The 18,158-nt window shown below is 38.9% G+C and overlaps 1 protein-coding gene across 1 annotated transcript in view; it reads right to left on the bottom strand.

Annotated features, from left to right (window-relative positions):
- The window catches only part of LOC110156444 (polypeptide N-acetylgalactosaminyltransferase 10-like), a 63,893-nt gene that overhangs the window by 5,903 nt on the left and 39,832 nt on the right, over positions 1-18,158 (bottom strand). The window contains exon 8 of the mRNA XM_055148521.1: positions 1,845-1,952. Within this exon, the coding sequence (XP_055004496.1) occupies positions 1,845-1,952 (108 nt within the window). The remainder of the gene's footprint in view (positions 1-1,844; positions 1,953-18,158) is intronic.

Below are 18,158 nucleotides of genomic sequence, written 5' to 3'. Positions count from 1 at the left end.
AAAGATGGTGCATTGCTTTTGAACAGTAATGCTGTGAATCATACCATTTGTGAAACTGCAAATACTATGACTACTACTACTACTACTACTGTATGTGCAACTGTTATGAAAAAAAAAAAAAAATGCATTTCTGTGTTGTACCGAGGGGACTCACTGCCGGCTCAGTTATTTTGGCCTATGGCATCAGAAGTATAATACTTCCTCCCCATGGACTAGACTTTGACCAGACAGGACTAGATTAGAGTGGAATGGTCAACCCTGAATCATACCTCTTCAACTCTCGGGCTACTACATTTTATTCTACAATAGCATCTATTACTACTACCACCTACTACGACTACCTCTTACTACTACTAATACTACTACCTCTTACTATTCCTACTCCTCCTACTCCTCTTACTCCTCCTACTACTACTACTACTCCTACTACTCCTACTACTCCATAGTTGTAGTAGTTGCAGTACTACATACCACCACTACTAAGAAGTTGTAATCAGTTCAGTTCAGCACCTTGGATAGCTCCAAATATGGTCATTCTTTTCTATTAGTGAACAAACTGTATTTGAAAGTATTAATTTGCAGTGTGTCCTTGATAGAGAAATTACAGACAGAAGCTGCATATTTCAAATGTCAGAACAGATTTTATAGAAATGTCTTGTGTTACATCCGTTAACCTTATAAAGCCATTTCATTTACAGATATAAAATCATTTGGAATTCAAAATGTCAGCACTGATCTTTAAAAAAAAAAAAAAAAAGAAAGAAAAAATCATCATTACTTCAAACGGGTTCATTGTCAGTTTCTTATGTAAATGTAACTTTTCATCTACAGGGTCAGATCTATGCATGGCCATTTGAGTTCTTCAAAACAGCGCTTTAAACTCGCACTGATGCAAAACACAAATGCATTCAGAGCTGTACAGAAAAACATGCATTGAAAGCATGAATTTGTGCTTTTGAAAGCGACATTGCTCATACAGATGCTGCCATAAACAACATTTTTAGGTCTTACATGAGCATGAGAAAGGCCCAATTGCTAAATGTAGTTCAGATTCAAAATATGATAATGATTTGAAGTGAATTCCTTTTGTTTCTACAGTCCACAGGTAAAGAAGGAAGAAAGAAGTAGACATTTAATTGTTTTCTAATTACTTCTGTGTAGTGGGATAGTACCTGGTATAAATGTATATACGGTAATATAGTTTTGCATCAGTCTGTACTTTGTAAAGAAAGATTTGAGAGAAAAACAATTAAAAAATCCAAGAACAATTTGAGTGCAAGGAACAAAATTTTTGGAAAGTGTAAAAAGTTAACAAGATAGAGGTGTTACAGATATTTTTTATTACATCTCAAAACTATTGTGTAAATTAGACAAGCAACTTTGGCCTGGATTGATGAAATATACCAAAATTTGCTACATAACTAACTGACTTTTCATCCATCTTAATGTGGATGATAAAACTTTGTTCCACGTTGTGATGTCATATGGTAATACAGGAAGTGCTCCACTTGTCATCACAAGGAGAAAACAAAGCATTTTAAGATTTAGAGATATAGACAGAGTAATAATAAAAGGTTACTCAAACATGTGTGGACAGATCAAAACAACTCCAGGTCTGTTTTTGAAGAAGTAACAACATTATAATATCGCTTAAACTCACAAGAGTAAATTTTGTGTAAAGAAAAAAAACATTACAAGTCTGAAAGTCTGAGTGGTTTAGTCCTGTCTTGAGCAACCCGCTGTTTACCTTCAGTTTACACTTGCACAATTTGTCCTATGGAGTAAAAGTCTAGGAACAAGAAAACAAAAATTATATCGTAGAGTATGTGCTAGTGTTCTATTACCTTGGCGAGGCTGATTCCTCCTGGGACCTTATATGGGACGTACTTCCTGTAGATGTGCCCCACTCTAGAACAGGGGATGTCCTCCATTCGGCCTCCGCACATCCAAACCTGAAAAACATGAAAACTATCATGTAAAAATCCACATTGTTTTACAGTAACTACATTTATCACAATCTAGCTGGAATATGTTTCTGTGAACTTAACTGAAGTAAACATCTTCAAAACTCATCGGTTTTGGTATAAAGAAGACATATGGTGCTAGTGTTTGCTCTATAGTTATAATATATGACACACATGGATCATAATGTTATAATTTGGACATTTTAAAGTACAATATTGATCTAAATCATTTGGATGATTTCAGCCCTTGAAGGTAGCTGAAAACTACCACAACATAACATGTCATTTTGAGCTAATGTTTGTGAAAGAAACAAACACAACTATGAGTGTGTTTGGATGTTTTTGTGGAGGTAACAAAATTATAACACGGCATAAAGCTTACAAGAGTCTGCGTAATAAAGGACCTTAATTAAAGTCCACTCTGTAACTATCACTAACAAACACTCTGTCATGGAGGTGTTTTTTTTTTTTTTTTGTGTACTCTACCATACTATGTCCAGATAGGAGCATGGTCTGGGGGTGTTCTCTTTTTTTCCCCCCTCACTCCCCCATCCTCATGTTACGCTGCAGTGTTTACTCCTATCTGCTACCTGTCTTCCAGTCCGGTCCACATGGTCTTCCCAATGTCATATTGTATTGTATTGTATTGGATATTTGTAATGTACGACTGGAGTAACAGGTCCAATTTCAATTACTTTGTATGTACATGTGAAGAAATTGACAAATAAAGGCCATTACTGATTCATTCATAATAGTGTGTCTGCATGATTTTGCCAGGAATGCTCCATATCATGGCATCAATCCTGTCTATCTTGCATTTATTCAGTTTGGAGAGGTTTAATCATCTGCTTTTCTCTTTACAGTACTTTTAATGCCATACTATCGAACATTCCGGGCAAAGCAAAAGTATCTCCACCATAAAATGTAAATAATGCACTATTAACTAAATAAACAGTAATCTAAACCTAAAGTGTGTGAAATTCAAGTATTTTCTGAAATTTCTGTTCTGATATTTATTTTATTTCCAGATCTGTCCCAAAGTTTTGAGGTGAGCTGAGGAGACATTTGAGCAGGAGAATGATCGCTCTCTACGGCAGCTGAATTGGGACATAAATCCACCCAAGTACAGAACTCTCAGAGGCAGACGACGCGACGCGATGATGGATCGTGCCAACCAAAAACTCATTTTCACCAAAGGAATTCACAGCTGCAGCAGACTGTGTGGCTGTATTTCTATATTCCATCTACAAGGAAAAAACGACTTAAATAACACCACGAGAGGACCGTAAACATTTGTGATTTATCAACAAGTCAACGCCATGCAGAGGTTACACTGTGGGTAATGGTGAATAATATAAACAGAACCCTTCTATCCACAAACTTTAAACTAAGTAGAAATCTAAACTCAATGCCGATTTCCTCCTCACCCCGCCCTCTTCCCATGTGTTACTGCCAGCCAATCACAGTCTGCTACTTTTGCCTCTCGACCAATCACATTCAAAGATCCTAAAATGAGTCTTAAATGTCTAAAATGTCAGTCTTTTCTTGGTAAAATGGTAAATGGTCATATTTTTACATACTGATTTTCCACCTTCAAGGCATTCAAAGTGCTTTACATCAAGGAACCGTTCACCCACACATTCATACATCAGTGTATGCACACACTGGGGCGAGATGGGTTAAGGGTCTTGCCCAAGGACACAACAACAGCTTTCATTTGTGGGATCTAGAATCACACTGCCAACATTTGGATCAGAGGACAAACACTCTACCAACTGAGCTACTATTATCCTCATTTCAACTGTACCTAATTTTCGTCTAGTATTTAAGCAAATTTTACAGTACAGATATATTGTAAAAGCAGCTGTTTGGGTCAAATAAGTCTACATGGTTTCTGTATCTAAATATAAAGCGTAGTAAGGAAGGAAGGTATGGAAGTTAAGTGTTAACATGCTAGTTTTTGTTAGATTGATGATAAAACTTGACTCTGGGTTCTGAAAAAACAACAACAACAAAAAAATATATATATAAAATCATAAATTAGGATGCTAGGAATGTGTTAGGAAATAACTTTGAACTGCTACAAATCATTTAAAATGAACTAGTCCTGTTTTTTTCATAGTGCCCCTCCCCATTTTGTGTCTTGAGGTCATTTCTAATCATCTTCACACAGTTTACATTAAAAGTTAATTGATCTCTATAATCATCACATTGCACTTATTTGCCATTGACTAAATAATTTCTTGTTATACTTAAAATGCTGATTCATTTTCCAAAGATATGAGGCCAAGTTATCAGAAAAGCTGTATAGAAATAAATCAAATTTAGTCTTTTAAAGTTATTTGAAGCATTTAATTCTCAAGTGGTGGTCAACCTCTATTAGGTGTTCAGACTTCCAGCTAAGATATAAATTTAAAAAGAAAACATCTTTTAAAAATGTGTGTGAGTGATTTTGTTATATTGCGGAATATTTGCAGTAATTAGTTTTGAAGGGTGCTCTTAGCCAGAGCAGTGCGTTAAAGCAGCAGGTAGTGAACTCCTCAGCTCTTTTCAAAGCAGACTTTATAAAAGTGTTTTGAGTTTGTCTGACTCTCTGTGTGTGTCTCGTACAAAATTTACATGGCTTTTAGGCTAAATATCGACATTTGGGCCTGTGGTGTGTTCAGTCCATAATCTCACCCGCTAGCCGCCGCTTTCAAAATAGGAAGTGATTATGGTTGCGCTTTAGGCTCCACTGAATCTGGCCCCAATTCACTTTCCATTGATAACTCTCTCCATAACTGCTGCTGTCAGGCTTGTCATTTTGGTCTTAAAATGTTCATATTAACCCACTCTACATGACCCTGTGTTTTTATTTTGCCATTTTGTCTGTGTTACACCACCAGGCCTCCAGTTCTCTGACTTGTTTTGTGTGTTTTAGGGCCTGTTAACACGAGAACGCTTGCGGGTAAAAACAACAAAATATTTTATCGGAAGTGCCTTTCATTTTAGATGGTGACAACGGGGCTTAAAAAAGCAAAAATCTGAAACCACCCTACAGAGAGGAATAGTTGAACACGCTTCACTGTAGTATTTCCGTCTACACTGCCCAAGATGCAAAACTCTGATCAGATCTGCTCACGTTGGATGCCATGCATACCCAATTGAATTCCACACATTTTTGTGTCACCGTATGCACACAGATTTCCTCCCAGAAACGCTTGTCTAAACATGGAATAAAAAGTAAAGACACAAAGCCACTTTTGCGTCTTCTGTTCAGGCCGTCATCATATAAATGTAGCCTCAGTCACTTTGATTTGTGCTGATTTTGTATGTTAAGATGCTGGGTTTCCATTAGTTTAGTTTAGTTCTGTTTTGTGCATTTTTAGTTGTCACTTGATTCTGTTTGTGGATTAATGTGACTTTATTTTGGGACATTCGCAGTTTAGTTTTGTTTTATGTGCCCCTTAGTTTAGTCACTTTTTTTTTTTTTAATAGACCTACATGACCAGTTTTTTTTGGCACAAAACATGTTAAATATTAATTTTGTTTCTTAGTTTAGGTTATTTTGTGTATATATTTTAGACCACTTTTGTTATTTAACCATTTACAATTCTGCTTATTAAATTATTACTTTATTTACACAGTTTTCCATCTTGGTTCTTGTTACCTCCCTCATAAATCAAGATATAAACATTAATAACAAATCGGGGACCTTCTTTTGCTTGCTTCTTTTCCCACATTAGCAACAGGTTTGATTGACAGCGTTGCAAAGTGCCCTCTCCAACAGGTGTGGAAAGGGGCGGTACCTTCGACAGCTTCTTTGGTTGCTATGATACTCTCAATCAGCATTAGCCTTTGTGAATTCATTTGACTGGAGCCTAACGCTACAGCAGACGTCAAGCTCCCTTAGTCCACTTCTTTATACAGTCTAGGGACCAGCCAGCAGTGTGTGAGTAACTAAATAAGGGATTATTGTAAAATATGCTCACTGCCACAATAATATACCAGGGCTGAAGTGGAGGGAAATAATAACAAATAACACTGAGCTTTGAATGTGTGGACAGACTAATAATAAAGGATTACCCAAATGTGTGAATGAAACAAAATATAACTCCAGGTGTTTTTGAAGAGGTAACAACAATATAACATGGCTTGAAGCTCACAAGAATCAGTTTTGCGTAATATTGCATTTCATTTATGTTTGAGTAAGCCTTTATTATTAGTTTGTCTATGTCTCCAAAGCTCAAAATGCTCCGTTCCACTTCATAATGTTATGAAGTGGCAGTTCAAGTTCAAGTTAACGGTTACTTCTACTTTTATTTCAGTACAGATTGGCAATTCCAGGGCTGAAGTTACCCAAATGATTCTAGTGAAGGTGTATGGAGTTTAAAAACACAGAGGAGCACTTCGCCTAAAGATGCAGGGTTTGTGTGTTGAATGTGTGAATGAAACAAAACACAACTCCGTATATGTTATGATGAGGAAACAACATTATAACGTAGAATGGAAAATAGCATAATACAAGCCCTTTAGGCCCATATTACGCAAGGCTTGACACCCTTCAAATGTGATAACTGTAGATTCCCATTTGTTTGCCAAAAATATCTCATCTCTGCCTATGTCCTGAAAATAAAACCACACATTAGTCATACAGGGCTACTTTATCATTTTGCATGTAGAAAAGCATCTTACCACTGTGATTATTACATTATAAAATAGCAGAAAGCACTAAAAGCATCAGCCTATAATTACACCACCTCTTTATTCATTAAACAGGTCAAACTTGGGCTAAAATTATGCTTTTGATGTGTTTTTTTTTTTTTTTTACTTAAAGCAAATTCTGGGTCACCTCGGCAACACCACTGATTATTAAACAAGAAAGAAAGAAAATGTTGAACAAATGAACCAGCTTTGACTGTTCATGTATATTTAATCCCTCTTAATGCTTTTGGAACCAACTGTGCTCTCAGTCTGGTTCTGCCTCTGGTTATCAAACAACAAAAAAAGCTGAGAAGAAAGTTTAATTCATATTATAATGAAACAAGTTAAAAATAAGTGTAAAGTTGTTTTCTTCTCTCTCTTTTTTTTATTTATTTTTTGTTAAGTTTTTGATTGAAACCTTTTGGCTTTGTTGATTGATTGAAATGATTATTTAAAGGTCCATTATGTAACCTTTTCTGGTCGAGGGGTATCAACATGTTTGGCTCCAGATGCAGATGTTTTTGCTTTGGCTGGAATTACAGGTGTTTTTACTGATACTTTGCAGCAGATGTCACCAACATTCGTCCCGGGTTGTGATTCTAACTGTAAGCACTGCTCTGTCTGAATCTCTGTTACTCAATTAAGGGCCTGTTTGTGGAAAAAAACAACAAAATATTTTATCAGAATTGCCTTTCATTTAGACGGTGATGGCATTTTTGGGGCTGAAAAACATACAAATTTGAAACCACCCTCCAGAGTGGAAAAGTTGAATACGCTCCGCCGTATCATTTCCATCTACCCTGCTCAAGACGCAAAACTCTGGTCAGATCTGCTCATGATGCGTATGCATTTACGTCACATAGATCACCACCTAGGTTCATCACCTAGCCGCCGGGCATACATATCCAATCGAATTCCACACACTTTTGCTTCACCGTATGCACGCAGATTTCCTCCAGAAAATGCTCTTCTAAATGCGGAATAAAAAGTGAAGATGCGACGCCACTTTTGCATCTTTTGTTCAGATCATCATCATATAAACGTAGCCTTAATCTGTGCTGTATTTTAACACAAGTCCCTCTCTAATAATATTACAGTTAGAAGCTAGTCACTTTTAAATGCTTGTAGACTCCTGAAAAATATGTGGTTTAAATCAATTTTTTCTTGAGTTTTCAGATGATCTTAAATCATTTTGACAGTGTCTGTTAATGTGTGCATTGTGTCTCCATGGTAATTACTGAACATTCCACCATAGAGATGCATGTAGAACACCCTCAACGCGATGTCACTGCAAAGTACCAATCAACTGCTCAGGAATACATTGCCAGGAGCGGCGCGACTCTTTGTTGTGATGACATTTACTTCAGCTCCCACTGGACACCTCAGTTTTCCAACACAAAAGTCAGCAAACTTGGTACTTTTATTAAGCGATTTTAGATTAGATTGCAATTTAAAATATGCAAATTATATCATAAAGATAGATTATGACTATATAGCAGACACAATCAAATAGGTTAGATTCTAGGAGTTATCTGATTAAAAGAAAATATAATTAAAATGGAAAAACTGCCCAAGAAGACTATAAGTACAAGACAATTATTCTGAATACAATTACTTTTAAATACATAATTTAGTCATGTCTAAAACTCGCAAAAGTCTAAATTTAACAGTAAAGTTTTGGTGGAGTGTGTGCAGTACTTTTGTATGGAGATGAGGCTGCTGCTGGAGGCTGAGGAGGGGAATATTTTAACATTAAATATGCATATGATCAAATCCAAAGGGAGACAATAGCTCCATAGTTCAGCTGAGACTGTTGTGTTCAAGATAATGTATTACACTGGAGAGGTCAGTGGATTCAGATTAAAGCAAGTTCAGGTCAAAATGTCAATCAACAACCTGGAGGACAGTTAAATGATCATTATGTAACTTTTCAGGTGGACAGGTGGGAACTATTAATGCTTTACCTGCATGTTCCTCTGTATCTATTTCGATTTACTCAATTACAGCAGGTTTTTTGGTTTGTTGGTTTGTTGCGTAACATTTCTAGCGCTTGTCTCCTTGGGAATGTTATTGCTTTGTCTAGAGTGTTCCACGGTATATTTAAAACCTATCCGTCATCAGGGAGGCAAGAAGGTTACAGCACTACACATTAGAATTCAGGTCTTTTCTCAGAAGAAATTATTGTATTTTTGGCCAATAGAAACACCTGTAATGAATAAATGCGAGATGTATAAGTTTAATGTCATACAAATACAACATATAATAGACCAGGCAACGCAAAAACATCTCCATGCAAACTCTCCATCTGAAACGCTGCACAGTGCACCATTAAAACACACCTTGAACATGATGCATTCTTACTCCAAGCAGGGTGACCTCGCAAAAGATCTGGGGCCTCATTTATAAAAAACTGCGCAGGAGTTGTCGTAAGTTCGTGCGTACGCCTAGTAGCTACGAGAGGCGTGCGCCACGCAAACTCCATATTTAGAAAACCCACCGCACGCACCAAACCACGCAATCTTTGCTTCATAAATCCCACCTGCAACTACAATTTGCGCACGTAAACCCACGTCACGTCACGCCCTCTCCACACCTCCACCTCACCATAAAAGGAGCATGTAAAGTCACTCATGAATGAGATTTCCCTAAACATGAGCCGATAATCAGTGGGTTTGACCGAGACACGCGGGACAGAGGGAGGAGGACGCTCTACGCAGCACCACGTGATCACGACAAAGACTTTATTAAACAAGGTTTAATAAATAAATACAAAACTAAAAGTGACAACAACGACTCATCTGTTGATTTAATAATATTTTATAATATTTAGGCAGCACATCTTTGCAGTAAAGCCCATGTGTTTTTTCGCTGTTTCAAGAGTTTTATCGTTATATTTTTAAGTCTGTCTATGATGTGTGTGTGGACTGGCCCTGTATATTTATGCATATACACGTAGATACGTGCACGCGCTGATCTGAATGGTCAAATTATGAGCGCGTGCGAGAGATTCAGATGCCCTCCCCTGGAGAGGGAAAGGAGCGAGGGAGGGACACGAGGATACGAGGACACAGATTTAGCATGAAACACATCAGATACAGATGTTATTCTGCCAACTAAAGTCCACACGAAACATCCAAACTGCTCACCTGTGAGTGTGGGTCTGGGTCGGGACGGGCATTATTCTGTTCTTCATACAGTCAGAGAGCAGCTCTCATGTGCAAGAGTTCCCCATTACACAAAAATATAGGAAAGATTTTGGTTCAGGTCAGGTTCGGGCAGTAGGCTTCGTGTTGTCCGCAGACTCGGGTCACTCTGGCGCTCGGTGTGTAAAGACTAAAGTAAAAGTGTTAAAATTGTGTTCATCAAATCAAAGCCTGGCTTCTGCTGCGTCCAAGGGAAGAGTTTTTGTCTCAGGTCGTTTCATTATTTAGTCCTCTGTGTTGGTCACAGACTGTGTTTTGTAGAAGTCGATGGTCGCGGTGTGGACTTTGGGAGACTGCACTACACCGGGTCCGGGAACGTGGCCACGCTCGTGCATGAGTTTCAAATGTATAATATTGTGGAGAATAATGAGTGGAATAAACAGCCCGTCTACGTGTATTGGCGAACCAAACACTTAAATGCGCAAATCTGAAGGTAATTCTTCAATATACGTGGATTTTCTAATCAAACACTTCCTCAAACTCTGTTCACTTCTGCTTCTCTCCACGAGTGTCGCTTTTTCCCCATGTCTCCAGACTTTGCGTAGAACTTACAGGAGGTCCCGCGTTGGCGTAGAGTTAAGCAAAGAGCCACGCCTTAGTCAAGGTTCGTAAATACCGCGGTTGGCGTAGAGAGCGCGTACGCAAGGATTTTTGCGTAAGCAAGCTTTATAAATGAGGCCCCTGGTCGTCATCTCCCTGTCTCCATGGAAATAGATTAGTTTACCGTGGTTGTGTTTCAGTGGTTAGAGCATTTTGCAGATAAATCCCAGGTCAGTCTTGGACAACAGATCCACATTACCTAATCTAATCTGTGTATCATTCGGTCATTAGTTTTTCAAAATAAAATCAAAAATAAGAAAATGAAAAAAAAGAAAAAAAAAACTTCATTATTTGTCTCCAAAACCAGAATGAAAAAATGGATAATGATCTGTTTTTTTTTTAGTTATTGATTCTGAGTTTAAATGACGGCCATTTCCCATTTCCATGACTTAAACTGCGATGCCGGACTTTTGCAGACTGATCCAGGACTCAATCAGGACTGACCTAGGACTAAAACAGGTCTAAAACAGATCTAAACAGGTCTAAAACAGGTCTGAACCAGGAACCATTCAACCAGTCTCAGTCCTGGTCTGGTCCCAGTCTGAGTCCTGGTCTCAATCCTGGTCTATTCCCGGTCTGGTCCCAGTCTCAGTTTCACATCCCAGTTTTTCGTTTTCTTATTTTTGGTTTTACTTTGAAAAAAGAATGAACAAATGATACCTGGATTTAATATGAATGTGCTGTGTCTGTGAGTGTTGGTGGTGCTCAGAAAATATGTAATTGTGATTTTTTTCAGACAGTTCTCCTCTGTTCCACCTTGTGATAGCATGTGGAAATAAAGGATATGTTTAATCGTGTCTTTAAAAAACATACACCTTCAATACAATCTTGTGGATATATTTAGGCCTGGAATTGCCAATCTTAACTTAACATAAGGCAGCTGTTAACTGGAAAATTATCACTACGTGACATCTCAGTGTGGAATAGAGCATTTTGAGCTTTGGAGATGTAGACAGGCTAACAATAAAGGGTTATTCAAACAAGTGTGAATGAACAGTGTTGGGATTAACGCGTTATAAAAGTAACGAATTACAGTAATGCATTACTTTTTGCTGTAACGCAGTAATGTAATGCATTACAGGGGAAAAAATAGTCATATTTTACTCGGTACAAATGTGAGTAACGCGCGTTACAATGTTTTTTTTTTTTTAACCTGGATTGAAGTGGTGGGTTTTTCTTCATGCAAATTCGCTAAAATCACCTCGATATCAGCAGCAGTGAAACGCCGGAGATGCGCCCTCGTAGACCTTCAGGTAACTGCGGGCGAAAGGACCGACAAAGAACTCCACGCTGTTTAGACCTGGTTTAGACCTGGGTCAGTTCTGGTTTAGACCTGGTTTACACTCGTCCCTCCCTCTATCGCGGTTCACTTTTCGCGGTCTCGCTGTTTCGCAGATTATTTTAAAAAATTTTTTTTTTGTGCAATCATGCATGCCCTTTTTTGTGACATTGTATGAATGCGTATTGTGTTCCTCCCGCTGCGTCCTGACTGGCCAAGGGACTCCTGTCTCCTGTACAGTACAGTACAGAATGTGTTCAGCTGCCAAATTTAAATACATGTTCAATCTCTAGCAGTGTGATTCTGAAGTGCTGTACGGTTGCAAGTTTTCTCCCCGACGAAACCCACAACGTCGACGAAACGTTCTGCACCGACAAAGGCTCAAAAGGCAGAAGAAGATGCTAACCATCACACAAAAAGTTGGACTTCTGGACACGCTGAAGGAAGGTAGAAGTTACGCGCTGTAACAGACTCTTGCACTGGCTTGGGTACCTGCAAATAGTTGCTGAAATTAGGGCCGCGAGCCCGAGGAGCAGGGTCCATAAAGCGCGATCGGGTGACAGCCGCTCTTACCTCCGTGAGGTGCGGCGCAGAGCCGCTCCTTTCTCTTGCGGTCACCTTCGAGCCCGTCCCTACAGTGAGTCCTGTTTTAGTCCTAGTTCAGTTCTGGTTTAGTCCTAGTTCACTTCTGGTTTAGTCCTGGTTCAGCTCTGGTTTAGTCCTGGTTCAGTCCATATACAGTGCAAAAGTTATTTTGGTGAGAGTAACTTAAAGTAATGCAATAGTAATGTAATGCCTTATATTTTAAATGCAGTAATATTGTAATGTAACGAATTACTTTGAAATGACAGTAATAGGTAATAAATAATGCATTACAGTTTCAAAGTAACTTGCCCAACAGTGTGAATGAAACAGAATGCAATTCCAGGTCTGTTTTTGAGGAAACAATGTGACATTGCTCAAAGCTCACAAGAGTCAATTTTATATAATATATGACCTTTTAAAGTGAATTTGATTAACAATTAACAAAGAGCTATTAGAAGAATCACATGTAGAGGTCTACAAACAAACTTGCTTCTGGAGGAAATTGTAGTACTTAATTTTAACCTTTGAGATTTGCTAATTGCATCCATCCAAATGTGATTTCGATTCAAATTAATCTCGCAGTTCTTTTCGAGACAATCTCAAGTCTAAGAAGCACTAACTCTTCAACATTTATTCTTGCTCATTTTAAATCTAAAATAAAACATTTTGGGGACTCAGCTCATGCAGCCTAATATTACATTAAGATGATTTACTTCCTATATATTTGCAAATGCCAGCCCTTGGGACACCACATCCTTGAAATCAAACCCCATTCTTCATAAACTTTAAAATCTTGGCCCATTTTTCGCCTCTGCTCCAAGTTTAATTAAAATACAGTGACCTTACATCCATCTTTATGCGATGATTCTGCAAACTCTACAATTTATTCAGGACAAATTCAATCAGTATGTAAATATCCTTTCAAAATAAAATCATCGCCAAGATTTATGTGTTTATTGATAAAAAGGTCAGAACAAGGAGAATACGGCAGTGCATGCGACCCGGAGTTTCCCTGGACAGTGGAGTAGTGGATTTAGTGTTTGACAACTAACCAGGGGATGGCCAGTTCGAATAAATGCCATCCAGTTGTATTCATTGCAAAGAGGAGAATAGAATACAGTGGGAGAAAAACTAAAAAACTAAAAAAATAAACTAACTAAACTTTTTATTATTTTAACATTGTACATATATTATTTAACTTCAGGTTACTATGATTTTTTTTTTTTTTTTTTTTCATAAAAATAAGGTACATTTCTTACCAATGTGTATTTTGATTTTTGATTTACTTTACATTTATCAAGCTAATTTGTCATAGAAACCAATCAGTAAGACCATGAAACAAATTAATGTGTTACCCAACTTTATATTATAGTAATCTTCTTAATTAATAATTTAACATGCACAATATAACCATTTTACAATGCACTGTTGCAGTGTCTTTGAGCAAGGCATTTCACTCACTCCAGTCACAGTATGAGGAAGGACACTGACTGAGTGTATAGGAACCCCAAATATTGTGATATTGCAAAATAAAATAGTTGATTTATATTTTGATGTATCACAGTTTTCTATTCACTTGTACAGTTTTCTTATTTAAAATGTTTTTAAATTTTAACATACACAAGACAGACTACAAAATTTATATTTCAGGTTCAGATTTCAGATCATTTCCCCTCTCAAAGTTGTATTTGGAGTGATTCATGCATGCACGCCATATTGCTTTTTAAATCTTGTTTTTACCACCATCAGCATATGCCCACTGCTCTGTACTTACTCTGTTCTCCAATTTCATTTTCTTAATCTGTGATACACGTAAGATTTGGCAGTGTCACATTGTCATTTTGTTACAAATAAAAAAATAAATAAATCTGCTACTCACTAGCGTGATGTGCAGCTACCCATCAGTGGTGCTAACAACTGTGCATCTCTTTGTAGTGATGGTCACAGTGAGGTCTGTTCTCATCCACTTAAATTCACTGGGCATTTCAGTCGTTTTAGATAAATATTGCTATGGAAAATGTGCAAATTATTACTTATTAACATAATGATCCACGAGTCTCATAGATTAAAAATATAGAGCAAACACCATCACAATAGGTTTTCATTTTATATACTCAAGACAATTACAATTTGGCCAACTGGATTCTGCTCTTTCTTTTTCTCAAAACATCTGAACTTCCATTGGTTTGATCCTACAGTCATGGTTTAGTTCTGTTTCAGTCCAGTTAAGTTCCAATTTTGAGTCTAAATTTACATTTAACACCTTTAAAAAAATAAATAAATAAAAAAAAATCAACAAGTTGAATTGGAGGCTTAAATGTTTATATTATAATATGATGATCTTTTTCTCAAACCTCATAAGTCTGAGCTCCAAACCACACACTTTACCTGGCAGAGGGGTGACTGCAGACCTATCTATTAAAGGACCCAGGGCTCTTTTCATACAAAGCTTTAGAACAGAGCAGTGACTCATGTGAGCAGCAGCACTTTGGCGGCCGTCTCCAGCTTTGGACTGACGTGCTGAAAACTTGGAGCTGCTCTGGCCCCATTAAGTCCCAGACAGTGGAGCAGACGCAGTGAGGGGAACAGACGGTTTTATGTGAGCCGTGAGTGAGCTAAACGAGTCCACAGAGGCGCAATCAATGAAGAAATAACACGCCTGACAGATTATTAGGTACACCTGTTGTCATGCTCTGAAAATGTAGTCTGGTAAAAAGGGGATTCGAAAGCTAAAAGATTCCAAGTTACAATTTGAGGAAAATAACAAAGACTATAATTATTTAAAAGTCTTATATTACACAAAATTGACTGAGCATTAAGACATGTTAAGGTCTGTTCAGATCGGAGCATCAAAAAATGCTAGTTGGATATCTTTGCCTTTGAGTCCACACGCACCCGATGAGCGTCTTGGACGCTGTGGATGAGCGTCCAGGGTATCCGTTGCCCTGGAAATAAGTGCCACTTCTGGGTCTTTTTTTTGATAGCAGACCAGGTTGAGAGAGTGGCTTTAGTGTATGTGTTACATGAACCCATTAGCGGAGGTGATCGGGTCATGGCTGCAGCGTTTATATATTTATACTCTGCTAATGACACAGCGTAGAGTTTCTTCTGGTGTTGTTCTGGTGTTTGTGGTTCCCGGGCTTTCTCTTTCTTCTCCTTCTTTTAGATAATAACATTGCTACATCACTGGAGAGTAGTCCCTGACTGGTTCAAGCGGCGTGTCTAATGCCAAAAGTTCAGCATTTTCAACTTCTAACGCTGACACCCTGAGCGCAAGTCTAGAGTGTTGACGCCTGAACACTCAAGAAATGCGTCCACATAGACAGCAAGTAAACTAGACACCTTGACGCTGTGGTCTGAACAAACCTTTAGAATTTCATTTGCATGTGTTTGAGTAATCCTTTATTTTTAGTCAGTCAACATCTCCAAAGCTCAAAATGTGATGTGGTGTCATGAAGAGGTAACAGCCATTTTGTATCTTTTGTTCAGCAGAAAGCTGAAAGGCTGAAATCATCCGAATAATTCTAGTGAAGATGTATGGAGTTTAAAAATACTTCATGTGTCATGTGGTAATACTTCTTGCATTACCACATGACATCATAAAGTGAAACACTCAGTCTTTTCAGTTTGAAAAAAGAACTCAGCCTAAATATGCAGAATTTGTGTGTTAAATGAAACAAAACCAACTCCAGGTCTGTTTGTGATGAGGAAACAACATTATAGCACAGATCAGAATTTATATATATATATATATATATATATATATATATATATATATATATGTCATTCGGGCTTGAGAAATGTAGCAGGATGGTGACAAAGAGAGGGAAGGTAGTCCACACAGAGGGGGTGTCACTCCCAGAGGGAACAATAGCAGACGTTGAGGACAGTTACAAGTACCTTGGTATCTCACAAGCAAATGGCAACCTTGAAGAGGCAACAAGGAAAGCGGCTACGGCCAAATACCTGCAAAGAGTGAGGCAAGTCCTTAGAAGCCAGCTCAATGGCAAGAACAAGGTGCAGGCAATCAACAGCTACGCCCTGCCAGTAATCAGATACCCTGCAGGAATTGTAAGCTGGCCAAAGGAGGAGATACAGACCACAGATGTTAAGACACGAAAGCTCCTGACCATGCATGGAGGGTTCCATCCCAAATCCAGCACCCTGAGACTGTACGCAGGCCGGAAGGAAGGGGGCCGAGGACTAGTGAGTGTGGGAACCACTGTCCAGGATGAAACATCCAAGCTCCTTGAGTACATCAAGGACAAGGCCCCGGCAGATGAGGTGCTCAGAGAATGTCTCAGACAGTGGAGTCCAGAGGAAGAGGTGCTGGCGGGACCATCATGGCAGGACAAACCCCTACACGGGGCGTACCACTGGAACATAACTGAAGTGGCTGATATCAAGAAATCCTGCCAATGGCTTGAGAGGGCTGGTCTGAAGGACAGCACAGAGGCACTGATCCTGGCTGCTCAGGAGCAGGCCCTGGGCCCTGGGCACTCGAGCAATAGAGGCCCAGATCTACCACACCAGACAAGACCCACGGTGTAGACTGTGCAAAGAGGCTCCTGAAACAGTCCAGCACATAACTGCAGGGTGTAAGATGCTGGCAGGGAAAGCATACATGGAGCGACATAACCAAGTGGCGGGCATAGTGTACAGAAACATCTGTGCAGAGTACGGGCTGGAGACCCCAGGATCAAGGTGGGAAACACCTCCAAAGGTTGTGGAGAATGACCGAGCCAAGATCCTGTGGGACTTCCAGATACAGACTGACAGAATGGTGATGGCGAACCAACCAGACATAGTGGTGGTGGATAAGAAACAGAGCAGAGCCGTGGTGGTGGACATCGCAATACCAAGCGATGGTAATATCAGGAAAAAGGAACACGAGAAGCTAGAGAAATACCAGGGGCTCAAGGAAGAGCTGGAGAGAGCCTGGAAAGTAAAGGCATCAGTGGTGCCTGTGGTGATCAGAGCACTCGGAGCTGTAACCCCCAAACTGGAAAAGTGGCTTCAACAGATACCGGGGAAAACAATGGACATCTCAGTCCAGAAAAGTGCAGTACTGGGAACAGCAAAGATACTGCGCAGAACTCTCAAGCTCCCAGGCCTCTGGTAGAGGACCCGAGCTGAATGAGGGTGAGAGAGACCTACCACCGTGGAAGGTGAGAAACACATTATATGTACCTAGCTGGAGGGATTTAACTAGGGATACACCAATCCTGTTATTCGTAATTTAAAGTAACTCCAACCAATCTTGGTAAGATTTTGGACCAACACTGACCATTAAATCATCATTGTCTAGACCAAAATGGGACATCAATTGAATTGATATCATGGAACTGATATCTGATCCACCGAAATGTTCAATATTGGTGCTGATATCTGATACCAGTACTGTATCAATGCCTCTCTAGATTCACCTTCCCACCAACAAAGAGAGGTGATGTACAGACCAATGCAAAAGATTGAGACCAGTGTTCAAACCTCACCAGATCATTGCCGTGTTAACTTTATTTTCCCACTTCTGTTTCTGTTCCTCTTTCCTCCACCTCACCACAAACACATCAATAAAACATTTTGCTTGCAGACAAAATACATAACAAAAAGCCCCGCGTGAGCCTCTGGATGTGAATAAAACAACTCCTGCATGACACTGTTCCAAAACCGCTTTCACATTAATATTAACTCACAAAACATCACTACCGAACCAGGAATTTACAGCTAGAATCCCACAATCTACTCTCTTTCATCTCAACTTTGACCTTAGCCATTCATATTTTGGTCAGTTTTGCAGCTCAATACCTCTCATTCACACTGCCAACGTTCTGCTAGATCCCA

This window comes from Boleophthalmus pectinirostris, unplaced genomic scaffold, assembly GCF_026225935.1.
Source record: "Boleophthalmus pectinirostris isolate CB_2022bp ecotype Guang Dong unplaced genomic scaffold, ASM2622593v1 HiC_scaffold_12, whole genome shotgun sequence".
Taxonomy (NCBI): domain Eukaryota; kingdom Metazoa; phylum Chordata; class Actinopteri; order Gobiiformes; family Gobiidae; genus Boleophthalmus; species Boleophthalmus pectinirostris.
This window is presented reverse-complemented; position numbering and strand designations above follow the sequence as displayed.